This window comes from Salvelinus alpinus, chromosome 2, assembly GCF_045679555.1.
Source record: "Salvelinus alpinus chromosome 2, SLU_Salpinus.1, whole genome shotgun sequence".
Lineage (NCBI taxonomy): Eukaryota > Metazoa > Chordata > Actinopteri > Salmoniformes > Salmonidae > Salvelinus > Salvelinus alpinus.
In genome coordinates, this window is record NC_092087.1 from 19,177,737 (window position 1) to 19,195,532 (window position 17,796).

Here is a 17,796-nt window from a genome sequence, read left to right on the forward strand (position 1 = left end):
CATCAACATTGGTATAGTTCTGGTAAACAAAAAGACTGAGTAAATAGGGCAACAACACATTGTTTTAACTAGATCAAGCTCCGACCTGATTTAAGACTACATCTCCAGCACATGGCTCACAGTAATGCCTCATATAACTCAATACCTGCATTTGTGTGCTTGGCTCTATATATTTCCACAATCCCCTTATCCCCTGGGACAAAGGGACAATAATGTGACTTGTGCATATTCTGAGAGAAGCTCTACAGAGAGAATACAAGTGGGACTATACACAAACACTATGCCTCATAGTATGCCTCTCTTACTGCAAGATAAATCTCTTGACGGACTCTCTCCTCGGTCACACACTGAAATGTCTGTACACTGTGTCCTTACGGCTCGTTATCAGACTGACTCATTGACTGACATTACATGAATGGGAAAGGCATTATTAGTAGACGTTGAAGTTGGCTTTGAAGCTGGTGGTAGAGGAGCTGAGGTAAACTACAAGTCAAGTAAGGGAAGTCTTCCAGTTGTACTCCTCCTCTCCCTCGTGAATCAACCTCGAGATAACATCTCTGTCTGATCTGCCCACGGTCTCAGGAGAGCCTTCCTCCCTTCCCACCTTCCTCCATGAATGAGAGGATGCGGAGGAGGAGGATGTATCAATAATTCACAGGTGAGATGAACACAAGTGCTACTCTTTTCATCTCAGCCTCACACAAAGTTAATGGCTGCCGTTATAAACCTTTCCGAAGAAGAGAGACAATTATTTCCAACAAGATGGGAAAAGCCCCAAAAAACTACTCATGTTATAAAAACAATACAAACAATAATCCTGTATTGGGGAAGTAACAGGGAAAGAGACTGGACAGTGTTCATCTTTAATGTCCTGTAAGAAGATGAAAGACAAATAACATCAGTGGCTGAGAAACCATTGCTCCTACTACTGTTTAGTGCAAATTGCCGGAAACTGTAACTATGGTCCAAAGTAAAAAAAACAACACTTCCTCTCGTTTTCTTTTCTGACATTCTCTTTGAGACATCACCGCTACGACTGAAGACTATATTACGGTCCGTGAGACAGAAGCTTTCAGCTTACAGTACTTCTAAAACAAGCTTTGTTTTTACTACCTCCTAATTCAAGGACATTTTACATTTACATTTTTGTCATTTAGCAGACGCTCTTATCCAGAGCGAATTACAGAGGCAATTTGAGTTAAGTGCCTTGCTCAAGGGCACCGGCAGATTTTTCAACTAGTCGGCCACAAGGACATTGGTCTTTGATTTTAGACAAACAGCAATTTGATGTGGACAATTGTCTGTACTGTAAAAAAAATGTTTTACTGAAAAGCACAGATGTATTGTGCAAAGGAAGTGCTAGAATGCTAGATGTGTGTTGGATGAATTCATGACAAAACCATTTACCAGAAATTATTAAAAATGATGGTGGCAGCACTACACTGAAATGAAGAGAGTGTTTCATGTTGGGTTTGATGCACACAAACAGATAGAATTGCTGATGATGTCAATATTGGCATAACAGAAATACATCGATTTACCCCAATGTCCTAATGGGTGCATATATGAAGGTAGCATTGGTAAACACCACCATTCACAAATACACAAACACACCCTCTCCATCTCAGAGCCTGATTGGACGGGTGACTGCAGGGTCTCTGTGTGCTCTTCATTAGCAGAGTAAATAAAACAGGACTGTGAAAATTGGGGTTAAGATTCTATCAGTAGAATTACTCAGCCATGAGGCCATGTGAAAAAAGGCTTCACAAAATAATGAACCTCGGCTAAGGCGCGTTACACTCTATGTGTATTGCATCTCTACAATCACTCCTCTAATACTCATTTCTCCCCATCTGGTTCAGTCCAACCACCACTCGAGCCAGGCAATTTCCAAAAACAAGCCTCATCCAGCATTCATCCGGCACATTAAATAGTATTCAGGGCATGGGTTTCACTGTGTCTGCCACTATAGCTGTGTGCATCCTGTATTTAGTTTACAGATAAGGAGAGATATGCATTAAAGTATGTTGCTTGTCCTGGTCTACACTGACCTACCTGCAGGTGGTGTTAGTAATCATGATTGTATCAAAGCGTCAGTGGTAGTAACACTGCTCCAGGGGAGAATAGGAAAGGCTCAGATGAGGTGTCTACAGGGGCAAAGGCTAGGTCACCCTATCCTCTGAACGGGACAAAAGGTTGGACCCAACTCTGAAGTGTACGGAGGGAAAAGTCTGACATCCCAAGATAAACGGACAGTCTGTCTCTCCCCAGGTTCCCCACAGAGCTCTGTGTTTGAGAGGAACGGCCTTGGCAGACACTTAAATCAAGTCAAACTGCACAGATTTGACAAAGCAAAACCACAGCTGGAGTGTATGATGCAGAATGCACTATGTAGTTCATCTGATGGGGAAGGTTCTGAGAAGTCTATTTTCACAGTTCCATCAAGACAAATCCAGAGTGCGTACCACTGCTTCCCATGTTGTCAACCCCAAGGTTAACAGGCATTACAATCCACAAAAATATGTGTGGCAATGAGGTGTTTAAAAAAAAATCACTTAGACAACAAACCAATTGCCTGATGTTGCTAAAATAGGGACACCTGAGCATTTGTCTGGGACAATTCTCCAATAGCACTGTAATTGATATAGATGTTTGCCTTACGCAGGATTTTCCCAATACCTTTTAGCTTGTCACATGCATTATTAGTTCTACCTAATTATTCAGGAATTTATGTTATGATAGAAAGTGAACTCGAACGTCACAAACTTCAAAGCCTACACATTTCTTAAATAGAAGAAAGTTGGAATTGTTGTTCACCGAATGCACTAATTATCAACAAAAATGATGTGATGAACAGAGCAGTACGTCATGAAGAGTGATGCTGAGAATAACAGCCATGAATAAAACACAATGCTTGGAAGTGCCTCAAGCCACTGTTAAAAGGCCTACCCTATAGAGATCCTTTGCCTACGTCAATCAGAGTAGAATAACAGTATGAGGAGTGCATCTGGAGTCAGGGTTACACAGGGCTCTAGCTGAGTGTACACGTCTGACAGAAGGAAGAAGTATGATTGGCAGTAAGTAAGGACTCATTCCCCTTGACACAGTACAGATGACGTACCCTGCAACTAGCAGAATGCACTGAGTGGGTTCTTTTTCTTTTTTCAGTTACATTAAAATGGAGGAAGAAAGAAAGAGTGAGAGTTGCAGGCTATACGTTAAATGACATTTCATTTCAGTTTTCACTGGGTTGACCCTTGTCTCCAGGGTACTCTGTAGCATTAAGGTTTCCATGGAAATACACAGCTTTCTGAAAACACAGCCAGGGGACAGCGGTGTTAGCTTGCAAAGGAAGCAATAATCTCTACTTTGTGAAACAAATACACTGCAGTGCCAAACGGTCCCTCTGACACCACCTTCACATAAAAAGAGAAATGACAAGTGAATCCACATGGACCTGACAAACACGTTTTCATGGCTAATGCAACCTAGGCCTGCTATAGTAACATGCCATAATACATAGGCCTTTCTAAGCTAATACTTTTATACATTTTGGTATAATCATTGACAATAATTGTTTTAAACTATGCCAGCTGGAACATATACCTTATACCAAAAGCATGGGAAATGAACACACTTTATAGTCAAACTCTACAGGAGAGAAGTACACAAGAAAAACTTTCTTCTACAGCACATACTGTCCCCGGGCATAAAGAGTCTGTTTACTTGTTATCAGCCCCCTCCTCATAATGAAACTATACCAATACAATCTGAGCGCAAACACTGGGAAGAAACCACTTTCTAAGGACTCTGTGTTGGAAATTAAACGCTGTGCAGAGCGCACTGCTTATTACAGGTAGCTGTCTTAATCAAACCTCCTGATTTAGATTGTCTTAATTCCCGGCTGTGGAACAGGAGAACAGGATGGGATTGTGTGTGTAATTGCATTGAAAGGAGAGGAGTGTATATCTGTCTGGTCCACAGAGGGCCATGTGGATGTGCTGCTACAGCTACATGCTCCTTCCTCTAATCACAAATTGCCCTCAGAGTTTATGTCCTTCCACTGATATTCATCTCCTCCTCATGCGCTGGCTGAGGTATCCTTCAGGAATTAAAGAGCACTCACACACGTGTTCCAAAAAATTGTCGGAGGAACCAAGATGGATTACTTGTGCTGTGCTGGCGGATTCTCTCTTTGAAAAATGATATCAGCAGCAGTCTCTCCCAGATAAAAAATAATCCCAGAGAGGAGAACATAGGACGTGGACAGGTAAAGAGGGTTTTGACCTAATCTCAGCAAACATCTTTAAATTCACTTTTGCTCCAGGTCGAGATTTATTTGGGTTAAGTCGATCAACTCTTTTTGCTTGAGCTTGTTTTACAACCCTTACAAGAAAGGGAACAAGGGTTCGGTATGGTACAGTTGGTTGAGATATGGTACAGTTGGTTGAGCTAGTACAAATGATCAGAAATAGCTTGATCATTAAGGGTCAAATCAAATAACTGAAGTATGCGAGTGGACCTCATGTTTATGCATAAACCTTCCACTGACATCAATGAACATGATAAAAATAGTTCATCGATTTTTATACTTATTATAATAGTCTGTAAATATGAAATCATCCGTGATCAATTTGATGTGTCTTATTAATTGAAATCATCAATACACATGAATCCTCTACACACTAGCACTGCACATCTTGATAGATCAAGCTAAGGTCAGCTGTTCAAATTATTTAAGACACATTTAAGCAGTGATAAAAGCCACAACATAATTTAGGGGGAAATCAAGGCTGTACAGGGGACAGTATGTGTGTGTTAGGTTTGTGGGTGTGTGTCTGTGTTTGCATGTGCTCCTGTCAGTTCGTCCATGCATGTGTGTGTGTGCCATTGAACATGTCTGTTTGTGCGTGTGTATGTACTCCGGCAGAGCTGTAATCCTTGGCCTGTTCTCGTCCTCAGGTGGGAGGGCCATTCCCCTTCATGTGACATTCCCAGCCCTTCCATCATCAGACTGACTCTGAAGAGGGAGGCTAACGCTAAATGAGCATGAGCACCATCAGCTGCCCACGCAACCTATCAAGTGGTGTGTCTCCCTTCAAAGTGAGATACATTTCTTTGGCTGCAGAACCTCTCAATATTTTGTTCGGAACATGGCGTGGTGCAGACACCTCCACAGAGATCCAGATCTCCACTTTATCAAAGCAGATGTTCAATTAGAATCAATCAAGGACACTTAATCATGTCTGAGAAATGACTGAGTGGAGAATCGTTGATACTAAGTCAATGTAAGTAAATGCATCACAAGCTTCCTCAGCGGACGCTAATAAAAATGTGCTGATACTTGTTCCACATCTGGTTTCCTTCCTGACATTGATTCATTCTGGAGTGTGCCTGGCATAGCAGATGGGGTGTGTGAATTGGAGTTCACTCTGGCAGACATCATTTATGCGAGAGCCATCTCCATGTCCTCCTCCTTTGCAGGTAGAGATAGCGATAGGTCATAAGCATGGCTACATCTGAGGGCATCTCACTCCCGTCCTTGTCTCCCTCAATACGACGGAGTCAACACCCTGATGCAGAAAATCCTGCTGTGCCTTACTTCCACCACTCAACCCATTATCCACTCTACAGGGATGTAGGGAGTATATTTGCAAGTAGAGCCCATTGTATGTTAAACACCCCCAGCCAGGCATCAAAGCCTGACAGCCATCAATTACGTGACCAAGAAAGAGTGGGAGGAAACAACAAACTCAGACCAAGTCCTCAGACAGACTAATCACAACGCACTTCTTTAAAGTGAACAAAGCGTTCAATATGACTTTGTTCTATACAGTCAGTAGGTAGAATAATTACATCTGGCCTTTTATTTAAAAGCCCAAGGGCTATATACAGTATAATAAAGGTCAATGTTATAAGAATAGATTTAAAGTGAGGCTAATTTATAAAAGAAGATGTCATGCAGAGAAGACCTTGAAAGTTAACTTAATTTACTGTATCATTAATCCTTAATTTGATAAACCTGTGTTATTCTTAACTGGCACTAATCTCCTTCCGTACACAACATCAAAACTAATACAGAGTCACAGAACAGATCTCACCATGGCAAAATAAAACCTGTGGTTCAAAGCCAATGTGTTGCAGCATCGGAGCACACCAAAGCATGCTGCAGTATATCTGTACCACCAAAACATCTGAAGTGTCCACTCACATATCAGTCAACAAACTGTTGCCACAAAGTTGGAATTGTCTAGAATTTCATTGTATGCTGTAGCTTCAAGATTTCTCTTTACTGGAACTAAGGAGCCTAAACCATGAAAAACATCCCCAGACCATTATTCCTCCTTACAGTTGGCACTATGCATCGGGGCAGGTAGCGTTCTCCTGGCCTCCGCCAAACCCAGATTAGCTGAAGCGTGATTCATCACTCCAGAGAACGCATTTCCACTGCTACAGAGTCCAATGGCGGCAAGCTTTACACCACTCCAGCCGACGCTTGGCATTGAGCATGGTGTTCTTAGGCTTATGTGCAGCTGCTCGGCCATGGAAACCCATTTCATGAAGCTTCCGATGAACAGTTATTGTGCTGACGTTGCTTCCAGAGGCAGTTTGGAACTTTGTAGTGGGTTGTAGTGAGCGAGCCTACCAGGCGAGCTAAATGCCTTTTATGCTCGCTTCAAGTCAAGCAACACTGAAGCATGCAGGAGAGCACCAGCTGTCCCGAACAACTGTATGATAATGCTCAACTTGCCAGTTGGAAGTGCTTTCAAAGGCTGGTCATGGCTCACATCAGCAGCATCATACCAGATACCCACTCCAATTCTCATACCGCCCAAACAGATCCACAAGTGACGCAATCTCAATCACACTGCTCTTTCCCACCTGGACAAAAGGAACACCTATGTGAGAATGCTGTTCATTGACTACAGCTCAGCATTCAACACCATAATGCCCACAAAGCTCATCACTAAGCTAAGGACCCTGGGACTAAACACCTCCCTCTGCAACTGGATCCTGGACTTCCCGACAGGCCACCCCCACGTGGAAAGGGTAGGCAACAACATGTCTGCCACGCTGATCATCAACACTGGGGCCCCTCAGGGGTGCGTGCTCAGTCCCCTCCTGTACTCCCTGTTCACCCACGACTGCGTGGCCAAACACGACTCCAACACCATCATTAAATTTGCTGACGACACAACACTGGTTTGCGGTGTCAGAGGAAGGCCCCAAAAATTGTCAGACTCCAGTCACCCAAGTCATAGACTGTTCCTTCTGCTTGCGCACGGCAAGCGGTACCAAAGCGCCAAGTCTATGACAAAAAAGGCTCCTTAACAGCTTCTACCCCTAAGCCATAAGACTGTTGAACAATTAATCAAATGGCCAACCGGACAATTTACGTTCTCAATCCCCCCCTTTTTGTTTTTACACTGCTGCTACTCGCTGTTTATTATCTATGCATAGTCACTTTACCCCTACCTACATGAACAAATTACCTCGACTAACCTGTCGGTACCGGTACCCCCTGTATATAGCATCGGTATTGTTATTTTATTGTGTTACTTTTTATTATTTTCTTAACTCTTTCTTGAACTACATTGGTGGTTAAAGGCTTGTAAGTACGCATTTCACGGTAATACCTGTTGTATTCGGCGCATGTGACAAATAAAGTTTGATTTGATTTGCAGGACGCACTACACGCTTCAGCGGCCCCATTCTGTGAGCTTGTGTGGCCTACCACTTTGCGGCTGAGCCGTTGTTGCTCCTAGATGTTTCCACTTCACAATAACAACACTTACAGTTGACTGGGGCAGCTCTAGCAGGGCAGAAATTTGACATACTGACATGTTGGAAAGGTTGGCCTCCAATGAAATAGCCCGAATCCATTAATTTGAAGGGGTGTCCACATACTTTTTGTATACAGTATATCGTGTATTTGTACGAGTGTGCCTGTCGCGTAAGATAACTCCAAACAGGCCTTTGAAAGACTGCCTTTAATTCAGAGAGAAGAGACAAGGGGAAAACAGAATGTCAGCACGTCCAGCGGGCGGGCGTGCAGGCAGGCAGACGGTGGCCACTCATTCAGAGACAGTTGATTGTGTGGGTCTGGTGTGAGGGGCCAAAAATGTTTTTTCTCTCTCTTCCAAACCAGTGGTGACATATTGAAGTGGGATGTTTTTATGCAGCGGTCCATTGCCTGACATGGCCCACTTATACACTCATCGGCAAGACCCTTCTCTGCATTCTCAGCTGCTTTGTTCCAGCTGATGTCATCTAAACCGGGTCCCTGCAGGGTTGTCTGGGAGAGATAAGACTCCCCCCAACACCCACCTCTGCTGGTCTCCTGCAGAAAAAAGGGTTGCTGCTAAGAAGATGGATTACCCAGCTGGTGACACTGGCTCCCCTCCCTCTATAGCCACAGTGGAGCACTAACACAATTAAGCCAATTAATTTTGAACAACAAGGGGTTTACAACCCCCCCCCCCCCTTGATTATGCATGCTCCTGAGCAAGTGTACCACCACATTCTGCTCACACCTTATTTAGATAAAACAATATGATTATTAATTATTCTCAAGTGCAGTAATTGTGCAAATGGTAGACAAAGCAAGGCAGTGGTGGTCCACTTGATTACATGGTGAACTAGTTTCACTTTACAATATGTCGTGCATTTTTGAGAGAGAGAGAGAGAGCGAAAGATTTCTATTGCTGTTCATTTTTCTATTGCTTATTTCACTTTTGTTAATTATCTATTTCAAACATATGTTTCCCATGCCAATAAAGCCCTTAAATCTTAAATTGAAATTGGAGCGAGAGTGAAGTGAGTGTGTAATGTATAAAGTTCTCATAACATAAAAACTGTGCAGTTGTGCTGATGAAAATACAATGTTGTATTGTATAAAATATTTGCCTGATGTTGCAATAGCGTTCCCAGAACATATGTCTGATCTTTAAAGGTTCCCATAATGCTTTATTGGTTTTTGGGAACAGTCTGTTGAGAACATTGTGGGGACATCACAAAAGATAAACTGTTCAGTTGTGCAGATGATTAAACAATTTAATTTAGTGAACATTCACCTTCACTTACAAGAAAATGTTTTTTTATTATGTTCTTTAAAAGTTCATACAACATTTCTTTAGGTTGTGGGAACAGTGCGGGGATATGACAAGAGCTCATTTACAAAAACACAAAAACTGTCCAGTTATGCTGACATGCAGATAATGTTTGAATCAGGGTGCACAAAACATTGCTTTGATGGTGCAAGAATGTTGACAGAACAGTCTTTGAGTTCTTTAAAGAATCCCAGAACATATAATTAGGTTGTGGGAACAGTGTGGGTACTTTATAAGAGATGTGTTCCCAAAGCACAAAATATGCTCAGTTGTGATGATATTCATACAACGTTTAAGTTAGGTTGAACAGGACATTCCCTTAATGTTGTAAGAATGTTTACAGAACACCTGGTCTAAGTTCTTTAAAGGTTCCCAGAACATTTAAGTTTTGAGAGTTGTCTGGGATGTTGCAAGAACATTCTTGTGATATTCACATATTGTACTTAAGAGGTTGTGCATAACATTCCCACAATGTAGCACAATTTCCAGGTCCATTTTCATAGCAGTTTAACATACTATTCCATTGATGTTCACACAATATACATTTTACCTTGACTGGAGGTCCACAGAACATTTCAAGAACATTTAGAAAATGGTGTATTTAAGTTTACATAATAGTACCACAACATTCTCAGCATGCACATTTCTAGTTCCTTAAAGCATAATGCAGATTGGAATACATCCCCCACTATGTTTCTCTCCATATTTAATGGTAATTCACATTTGAGGATTGTATTGTAGGCCCACTAAAAAAGTGATATAGACAAACATTTAATTTAATTCATAGGACATTTAAACAGCATTTAAATCATACAAACACAACCATATAAAGATATTTTTTTGGGGGGGGCAAATAAACACGCTCCCTTTAAATGCCTTAGAGTAAAACATAATCTCAGATCTTGTTATGATAAGAAACGGACTCTGTAGCCGATTATATACATTTAATAACGGAAATTATTCTAAATGTACACCAGTCAAGTTTCAGAACACGTCATAGCACCATCTCCACTACTTCTTTGGTTTTAAATGATGGTCTTAATTGTTTGGATAAGAAGAAACACTGTGTGGCCCATTTTATTGACCTGTCTAAAGCCTTCGACACTGTGGATCACTCATTACTTATGTTTATTTTTCATCAATTGGCATGGACCAGGCTGCATGTAGCTAGTTTGAAAATTATTTAAAGACCGAACACAGTGTGTATTTACTGATGATGTTAAATCATGTTTTCTGGACATAACAAAGGGTGTCCCACAGGGATCGATTCTTGGTCTGGTTCTTTTCACTATTTACATGAACAATATCGGTTTATCTGTAAAAAAAAAGATGACACTTTGGTGTATGCTATTTCCCCCACAGCTGACCAGGCTCTGTCAGTGCTTCAGTCTGACTTTAATGCCCTGCAGAAAGCCTTTGTTGAACTGAAATTAGTACTTAATGCAGGTAAAACCAAGTATGTTATTTTCCAAATCACTTAAAAATGTATCTGATGATTTATGCCTACGTACTTTGGATGGGGCCCTCATTGATTGGTGTCCCTGCCTATAATTATCTGGGCATCTGGATTGATGAAAAAAATATATACTTTAAAAAGCATGTTGATGAGTTAGTTAAGATGGCGTAGCAGTGTAGACATGTTTGTTTAGTCCTCTCGTGTACGTTTGTATTTTTCGTATTTCTTGTATATATTTAAAAAAAAATTCTCTCTCTTTTCGATTTTTAATTCGATTATACCTTCCGGTAACCTACCTCACCCAATGTGATACGGAATCGCTATTATTTTTTTAACTTTGGAACACATTCAAGAACCCCCAGTAGCTAACCAGCTAATCAGCTACAAGCTATTTAGTCATTTTTTGCCACTGCTAGCAGCTTTTACCTTCTGCACAGACACCAGCCCTGTTATTAGCCTGGATATTACTCACCAATTTACCAGCATCGGACTGTCTCTCCACAACAACGCCGGATTCCTGCCGTAATCCCTGAGCCACTACTTCTGATCCTCACAGCTAGCTTGCAGCTAGCACCACTGCCACGAAGCTAGCACCAGTTAGCAAACAAAATTCTACAATCACAACCTCTCTTTCGCCATCGCCATCCGGCTTGGATTCTCTGTCGACACGACCACGTCTGGTCTGCAGACGAATACCCCATCCGCTGTGCCCTCAACCGGCCTCCGTCTGAGCAGACCCCATCCGTCTGAGCAGACCACCCCCCGGGCTACTAACTTTAAACGCTGCATGCTAGCTTAGTGGCGGCTTCCCTGCTCCATCTACGGCTGCCCCCTGGACACTATGATCACTTGGCTACATAGCTGATGCCTGCCGGAGTGTCCATTAATTCACGGTACTCCATTCTGTTTATTTGTGTTTTATCTGTCGGCTCTGTGTTTTAACTCAGGCTCTGTGTGTAGTTAATCCGACCCTCTCTGCCTAGTCGTCGCCATCTTTACCTGCTGTTGCTGTGTTAGCTGACTAGCTGCTGTTATCTCACCTATTGTTTTAGCTAGCTCTCCCAATCAAGACCTGCAATCACTTTATGCTTTACTGTATGTCTCTCTCAAATATCAATATGCCTTGTATACTGTTGTTCAGGCTAGTTATCATTGTTTTGGTTTGCAATGGACCCCGTAGTTCCACTCTCCGTACCTCTGATACCTCCTTTGTCCCACCTCCCACACATGCGGTGACCTCACCCATTGAGACCAGCATGTCCAGAGATACAACCTCTCTTATCATCACCCAGTGCCTGGGCTTGCCTCCGCTGTACCCGTGCCCCACCATACCCCTGTCTGCACATTATGCCCAGAATCTATTCTACCACGGCCATAAATCTGCTCCTTTTATTCCTTGTCCCCAACGCTCTAGGCGACCAGTTTTGATAGCCTTTAGCCGCACCCTCATCCTACTACTCCTCTGTTCCTCGGGTGATGTGGAGGTAAACCCAGGCCCTGCATGTCCCCAGGCACCCTCATTTGTTGACTTCTGTGATCGAAAATGCCTTGGCCTCATGCATGTCAACATCAGAAGCCTCCTCCCTAAGTTTGTCTTACTCACCGCTTTAGCACACTCTGCCAACCCTGATGTCCTTGCCGTGTCTGAATCCTGGCTTAGGAAGGCCAACAAAAATTCTGAGATTTCCATACCCAACTATAACACTTTCCGTCAAGATAGAACTGCCAAAGGGGGAGGAGTTGCAATCTACTGCAGAGATAGCCTGCAAAGTTCTGTCATACTTTCCAGGTCTATGCCCAAACAGTTCGAACTTCTAATTTTAAAAATTAATCTCTCCAGAAATAAGTCTCTCACTGTTGCCGCCTGCTACCGACCCCCCTCAGCTCCCAGCTGTGCCCTGGACACCATCTGTGAATTGATCGCTCCCCATCTAGCTTCAGAGTTTGTTCTGTTAGGTGACCTAAACTGGGATATGCTTAACACCCCGGCAGTCCTACAATCTAAGCTAGATGCCCTCAATCTCACACAAATCATCAAGGAACCCACCAGGTACAACCCTAAATCCGTAAACATGGGCACCCTAATAGACATTATCCTGACCAACTTGCCCTCCAAATACACCTCTGCTGTCTTCAATCAAGATCTCAGCGATCACTGCCTCATTGCCTGTATCCGCTACGGGTCCGCGGACCACCCCTCATCACTGTCAAACGCTCCCTAAAACACTTCTGCGAGCAGGCCTTTCTAATCGACCTGGCCCGGGTACCCTGGAAGGCTATTGACCTCATCCCATCAGTTGAGGATGCCTGGTCATTCTTTAAAAGTTACTTCCTCACCATATTAGACAAGCATGCTCCGTTCAAAAAATGCAGGAATAAGAACAGATATAGCCCTTGGTTCACTCCAGACCTGACTGCCCTCGACCAGCACAAAAACATCCTGTGGCGAACTGCAATAGCATCGAAGAGCCCCCGCGATATGCAACTGTTCAGGGAAGTCAGGAACCAATACACGCAGTCAGTCAGGAAAGCAAAGGCTAGCTTTTTCAAGCAGAAATTTGCATCCTGTAGCTCTAACTCCAAAAAGTTCTGGGATACTGTAAAGTCCATGGAGAACAAGAGCACCTCCTCCCAGCTGCCCACTGCACTGAGGCTAGGTAACACGGTCACCACCGATAAATCCGTGATAATTGAAAACTTCAACAAGCATTTCTCAACGGCTGGCCATGCCTTCCTCCTGGCGACTCCAACCTTGGCCAACAGCTCCGCCCCCCCCCCCGCTGCTACTCGCCCAAGCCTCCCCAGCTTCTCCTTTACCCAAACCCAGATAGCAGATGTTCTGAAAGAGCTGCAAAACCTGGACCCATACAAATCAGCTGGGCTTGACAATCTGGACCCCCTATTTCTGAAACTGTCCGCCGCCATTGTCGCACCCCCTATTACCAGCCTGTTCAACCTTTCCTTCGTATCATCTGAGATCCCCAAGGATTGGAAAGCTGCCGCGGTCATCCCCCTCTTCAAAGGGGGAGACACCCTGGACCCAAACTGTTACAGACCTATATCCATCCTGCCCTGCCTATCTAAGGTCTTCGAAAGCCAAGTCAACAAACAGATCACTGACCATCTTGAATCCCACCGTACCTTCTCCGCTGTGCAATCCGGTTTCCGAGCCGGTCACGGGTGCACCTCAGCCACGCTCAAGGTACTAAACGATATCATAACCGGCATCGATAAAAGACAGTACTGTGCAGCCGTCTTCATCGACCTGGCCAAGGCTTTCGACTCTGTCAATCACCATATTCTTATCGGCAGACTCAGTAGCCTCGGTTTTTCTAATGACTGCCTTGCCTGGTTCACCAACTACTTTGCAGACAGAGTTCAGTGTGTCAAATCGGAGGGCATGTTGTCCGGTCCTCTGGCAGTCTCTATGGGGGTACCACAGGGTTCAATTCTCGGGCCGACTCTTTTCTCTGTATATATCAATGATGTTGCTCTTGCTGCGGGCGAATCCCTGATCCACCTCTACGCAGACGACACCATTCTGTATACTTCTGGCCCTTCCTGGGCTGTCAACATTCTTGCAACATCAAAAGAACATTTTGTGCACCCTGATACAAACATTGTCTAAATGTCAGCACAACTGGAACAATTTTGTGTTTTGGGAACCTTTCTCTTGTCTTATCCCCACAATGTTCACACAACCTAAAGAAATGTTTTATGAACATTTAAAGAGCATAAATGTGTTCTGGGAACGTTCTTGTAACATCAGATATGTTTTTTGCACCCCAAAATAATCCTTGTATAATCATCTGCACAACAGAACAGTTCATCTTTTGTTCCCACCAGGCCTTTTGGGAACCTTTAAAAATACAAAATGTGTTCTGAGAACATTCTTGCAACATAAGGTGAATGTTTTATAAAAACATTGTCTCTGTTCATACTGTAGGCACCACTGGACATGTTTTGTGTTATGAGAACATTTGCCACAACCTAACAAATGTTTTGGGAACTTTCACAGAACCAATAATTTTAGTTTGCTGGGAACATTTGACTGAATGTGAAGAGAACATTCCAAAGATATTTTATTAGACATTTTTTTCAAACCCTAATTAGAATTTAATGGGAATCTTAGCTAATGTTCTGGGAATGTTCCCAGTTTGCTGGGTCAACATATTCTATGCCTCACACATACTGTATTTTCCGTACCGTGAAAAGTAACATGGGAGGGTTCCACCTATTGACAATGCATCCTGACAAGATTTTATCCTGCACAATACAACCTGGGACAGACGCGAGCAAACTTGTGACCTGCACATTTTTCTTTTTAATTACCTCTGTGTCAAAAGCACACCAGGTGGTCTGCGCTGAATACCATTTACAAAGTAAAAGCATGACAATTTACTTTTCAAGTTCAAAAAGGCCCAGGACTCCACTAGAATACAGATCTAGAGATATTGTAATATAATTTCCTCTATGAATAGCACATTATTTTGATAGATTGTGTTTATGACATTAAGGGCACTGGTCCAGGTTTAATAATCCACGTTTGCCTTTGTTTCCAGCAAGTCCCTATCAGAACATTAAAATACGATACAGTATGTGAGTTCAGGTAGGCGTCAGCGCTACAGCAAACAAACAGTATATCTCAACTATCTATCTACTTGTAACAAGCTCATAGTTACACAAAGAAGGGAAACAAACAAGGACCGACAAACCAGCAGGGAAGAACAGGGGAACATGGCAACATCCATCCATTCAAGCCTAATAGAGCCACTGCTATTGAATTAATCATCCCATGGAAACATATACCAGTGTCACAGCGGTGCAAAATTCCAAATCAATCAACAAAACTCTCCGTTCCAAACATATCCATACGCTACAAGCAGGACATTAAATCAAAATGATCAGTTACTGTAGCTCTGTGGATATCTGTGTTAGAAACCATGGGAAAGGAAAAGCATAGTCTATCGCTGTCTCCCAGTTCAACCAGGATTCAAACTGTCAGTTCAAGAGGGGATGACAAAACAGTAGAATAGAAAAATACATATTTTATTAATAAAACTTGATGCGTTTCAGCATTCCAGCCTTGATCCGCTTGGGAGACAGCATCATGTACGTAGGTATACAGTGTTGCTGAAGGGCACCAGCAGGGTAACCACTATGCAAATGCAGGATACTTTGTTTGACAAGCAACAACACCTCCTTGTGTATATGTAAACCATGGCGAGTCGTACCAGACACTGTGCACACAGTCCTGCTGTCAGAGTCGTGCCACCAAAGTGGTGCAGCAGCTGTGTCACCGAATGGGTGACTCCTGTCTGGATCAAGACTGTCTGACTGACCCCTGACGCCACCCAGCCACACCCCTCACCCCCACAGCTCTCCTGTCACTGTTAGCAGGAGGCTGGCTTAACACTTTTGCCCAGAAAAGCGTGGATATATGTCAGCAGACAGTGGCTGGTATGGTCGCCCACACCCTCCCACAGAGGGTGAAAAGTGCTTGATTAGCACCCCGACTCTGCACAGCGAGTGGCATGTCGGGCGACTCCAAGTACTGGCCAAACCAATTTTACTTTCAGTCCTCACACTGGTTTGTTTGTGCAGATATCTAAAGTGTGATTAAACCAGGAGTTGTGTCTGGGAGATGACTGGAATGAGTGGGAACCTTTACTGAATATAGGCCTACAGGAATCTACATCAGATGCAGGTACTGTAGGTAAACAGACAGATATGAAACTTCATATATTTCTCCAGATGCACTTTCAACCCAAAGCTGGAGATAAATGTTAACAGTCAAAGAGAGATTCTGTAACAGTGAGGAATAGAATCAATATGACCAGAGAAAGAATATCAAGTTACAAAGCCTGACATGGTAAACATACAATAATCATAGCCAGGGGTGTCTGGCATTAGCTCTTTATCAATACTACAACAACCGTTCCTCCAGGGTACCATACCTGAACAAATCCTACAACAACCGTTCCTCCAGGGTACCATACCTGAACAAATCCTACAACAACCGTTCCTCCAGGGTACCATACCTGAACAAATCCTACAACAACCGTTCCTCCAGGGTACCATACCTGAACAAATCCTACAACAACCGTTCCTCCAGGGTACCATACCTGAACAAATCCTACAACAACCGTTCCTCCAGGGTACCATACCTGAACAAATCCTACAACAACCGTTCCTCCAGGGTACCATACCTGAACAAATCCTACAACACCCCCAGTGCTTAGGAAAATCAACCCCTCCACAGAGAGAGCGATCAGACAAGTAAGAGAGAGATTGTTACATTACCTGTGGCTCTCTCGAAGAGCCTCGCTGCCCTTCCTCCAGGAGATCACGCCCCAGGGGGACATCTTGGGCCGGCACTCGATCAGCACGTCTCCTCCCTCCTTCACCATGGTGGGGCTCCTCAGCTGGTTCTGGGAGAAATCTGGGGCAACAGCTGAAACAAGACATTCATGTTAAAAACCCTTCGCTGCCCTTTTACTTTCCTATATCTAACTTTCAACATGCATTACATGAGCGTAAAGCCATGAGTTAATCACATGAACTGAACTAGGAAAACCTCAGGGCCTTAGTATAGTGGGCCCAGAGTTGTTCCTGGTGATGTCACGTTGTCCCCCCAAATATATATATATACAGCAAGGGAAAATGAGACTCCCGATTGGCAAGGCCTAGAGATAGTCATTGGGAGTAATTCAATTGCATTTCCTTGACTCCTCATGTCCTCTCTCCTTGTCAACTTCTTAAAACCCATTGGAGGAGGTCAGAAGGGAGGGACCTCTGGCTTTATCAGCCAACAGGTTTCAACCATGTACACCTCAACATTCCTGTACTTCATATACAGTATAACCACGTACAGGTGAGGTGAGGAGAGAGGACATGAGGAGCCAAGCAAATGCAAGTGAGATTCTCCCATTGGCCATAGCTAGAGGAGGTCTCAGCCAGGGTAGAAAAGGCTGAAGGAGATAAATAACCTCTCCACTCCAGCATGTATGGAATAGACCGAGAGTCAAAGGCAGATACTGAAAAGGCACAAAACTAAAATAATAATGAAATTGAATGTTATCTGTATAACCCCTAAATGGTTTAATAACAGTAGCTAAGCATAGATAAATCATGGATATTTTAAACACATCCTCACATGGCTGCTGTGTACTTGTGTGCATGTACTGTGTGTGTGATGTTGAACAGAAATGTCAGGGAAGGTAGGAGAGT

The 17,796-nt window shown here is 43.3% G+C and overlaps 1 protein-coding gene across 3 annotated transcripts in view; it reads right to left on the reverse strand.

Moving 5' to 3' along the window:
- Window positions 1–17,796, reverse strand: part of LOC139555969 (contactin-4-like) — a 255,013-nt gene that overhangs the window by 31,340 nt on the left and 205,877 nt on the right. For all 3 annotated transcript variants that reach the window (XM_071369404.1, XM_071369411.1, XM_071369394.1), the window contains exon 11: window positions 16,870–17,020. In XM_071369404.1, the coding sequence (XP_071225505.1) occupies window positions 16,870–17,020 (151 nt within the window). The remainder of the gene's footprint in view (window positions 1–16,869; window positions 17,021–17,796) is intronic.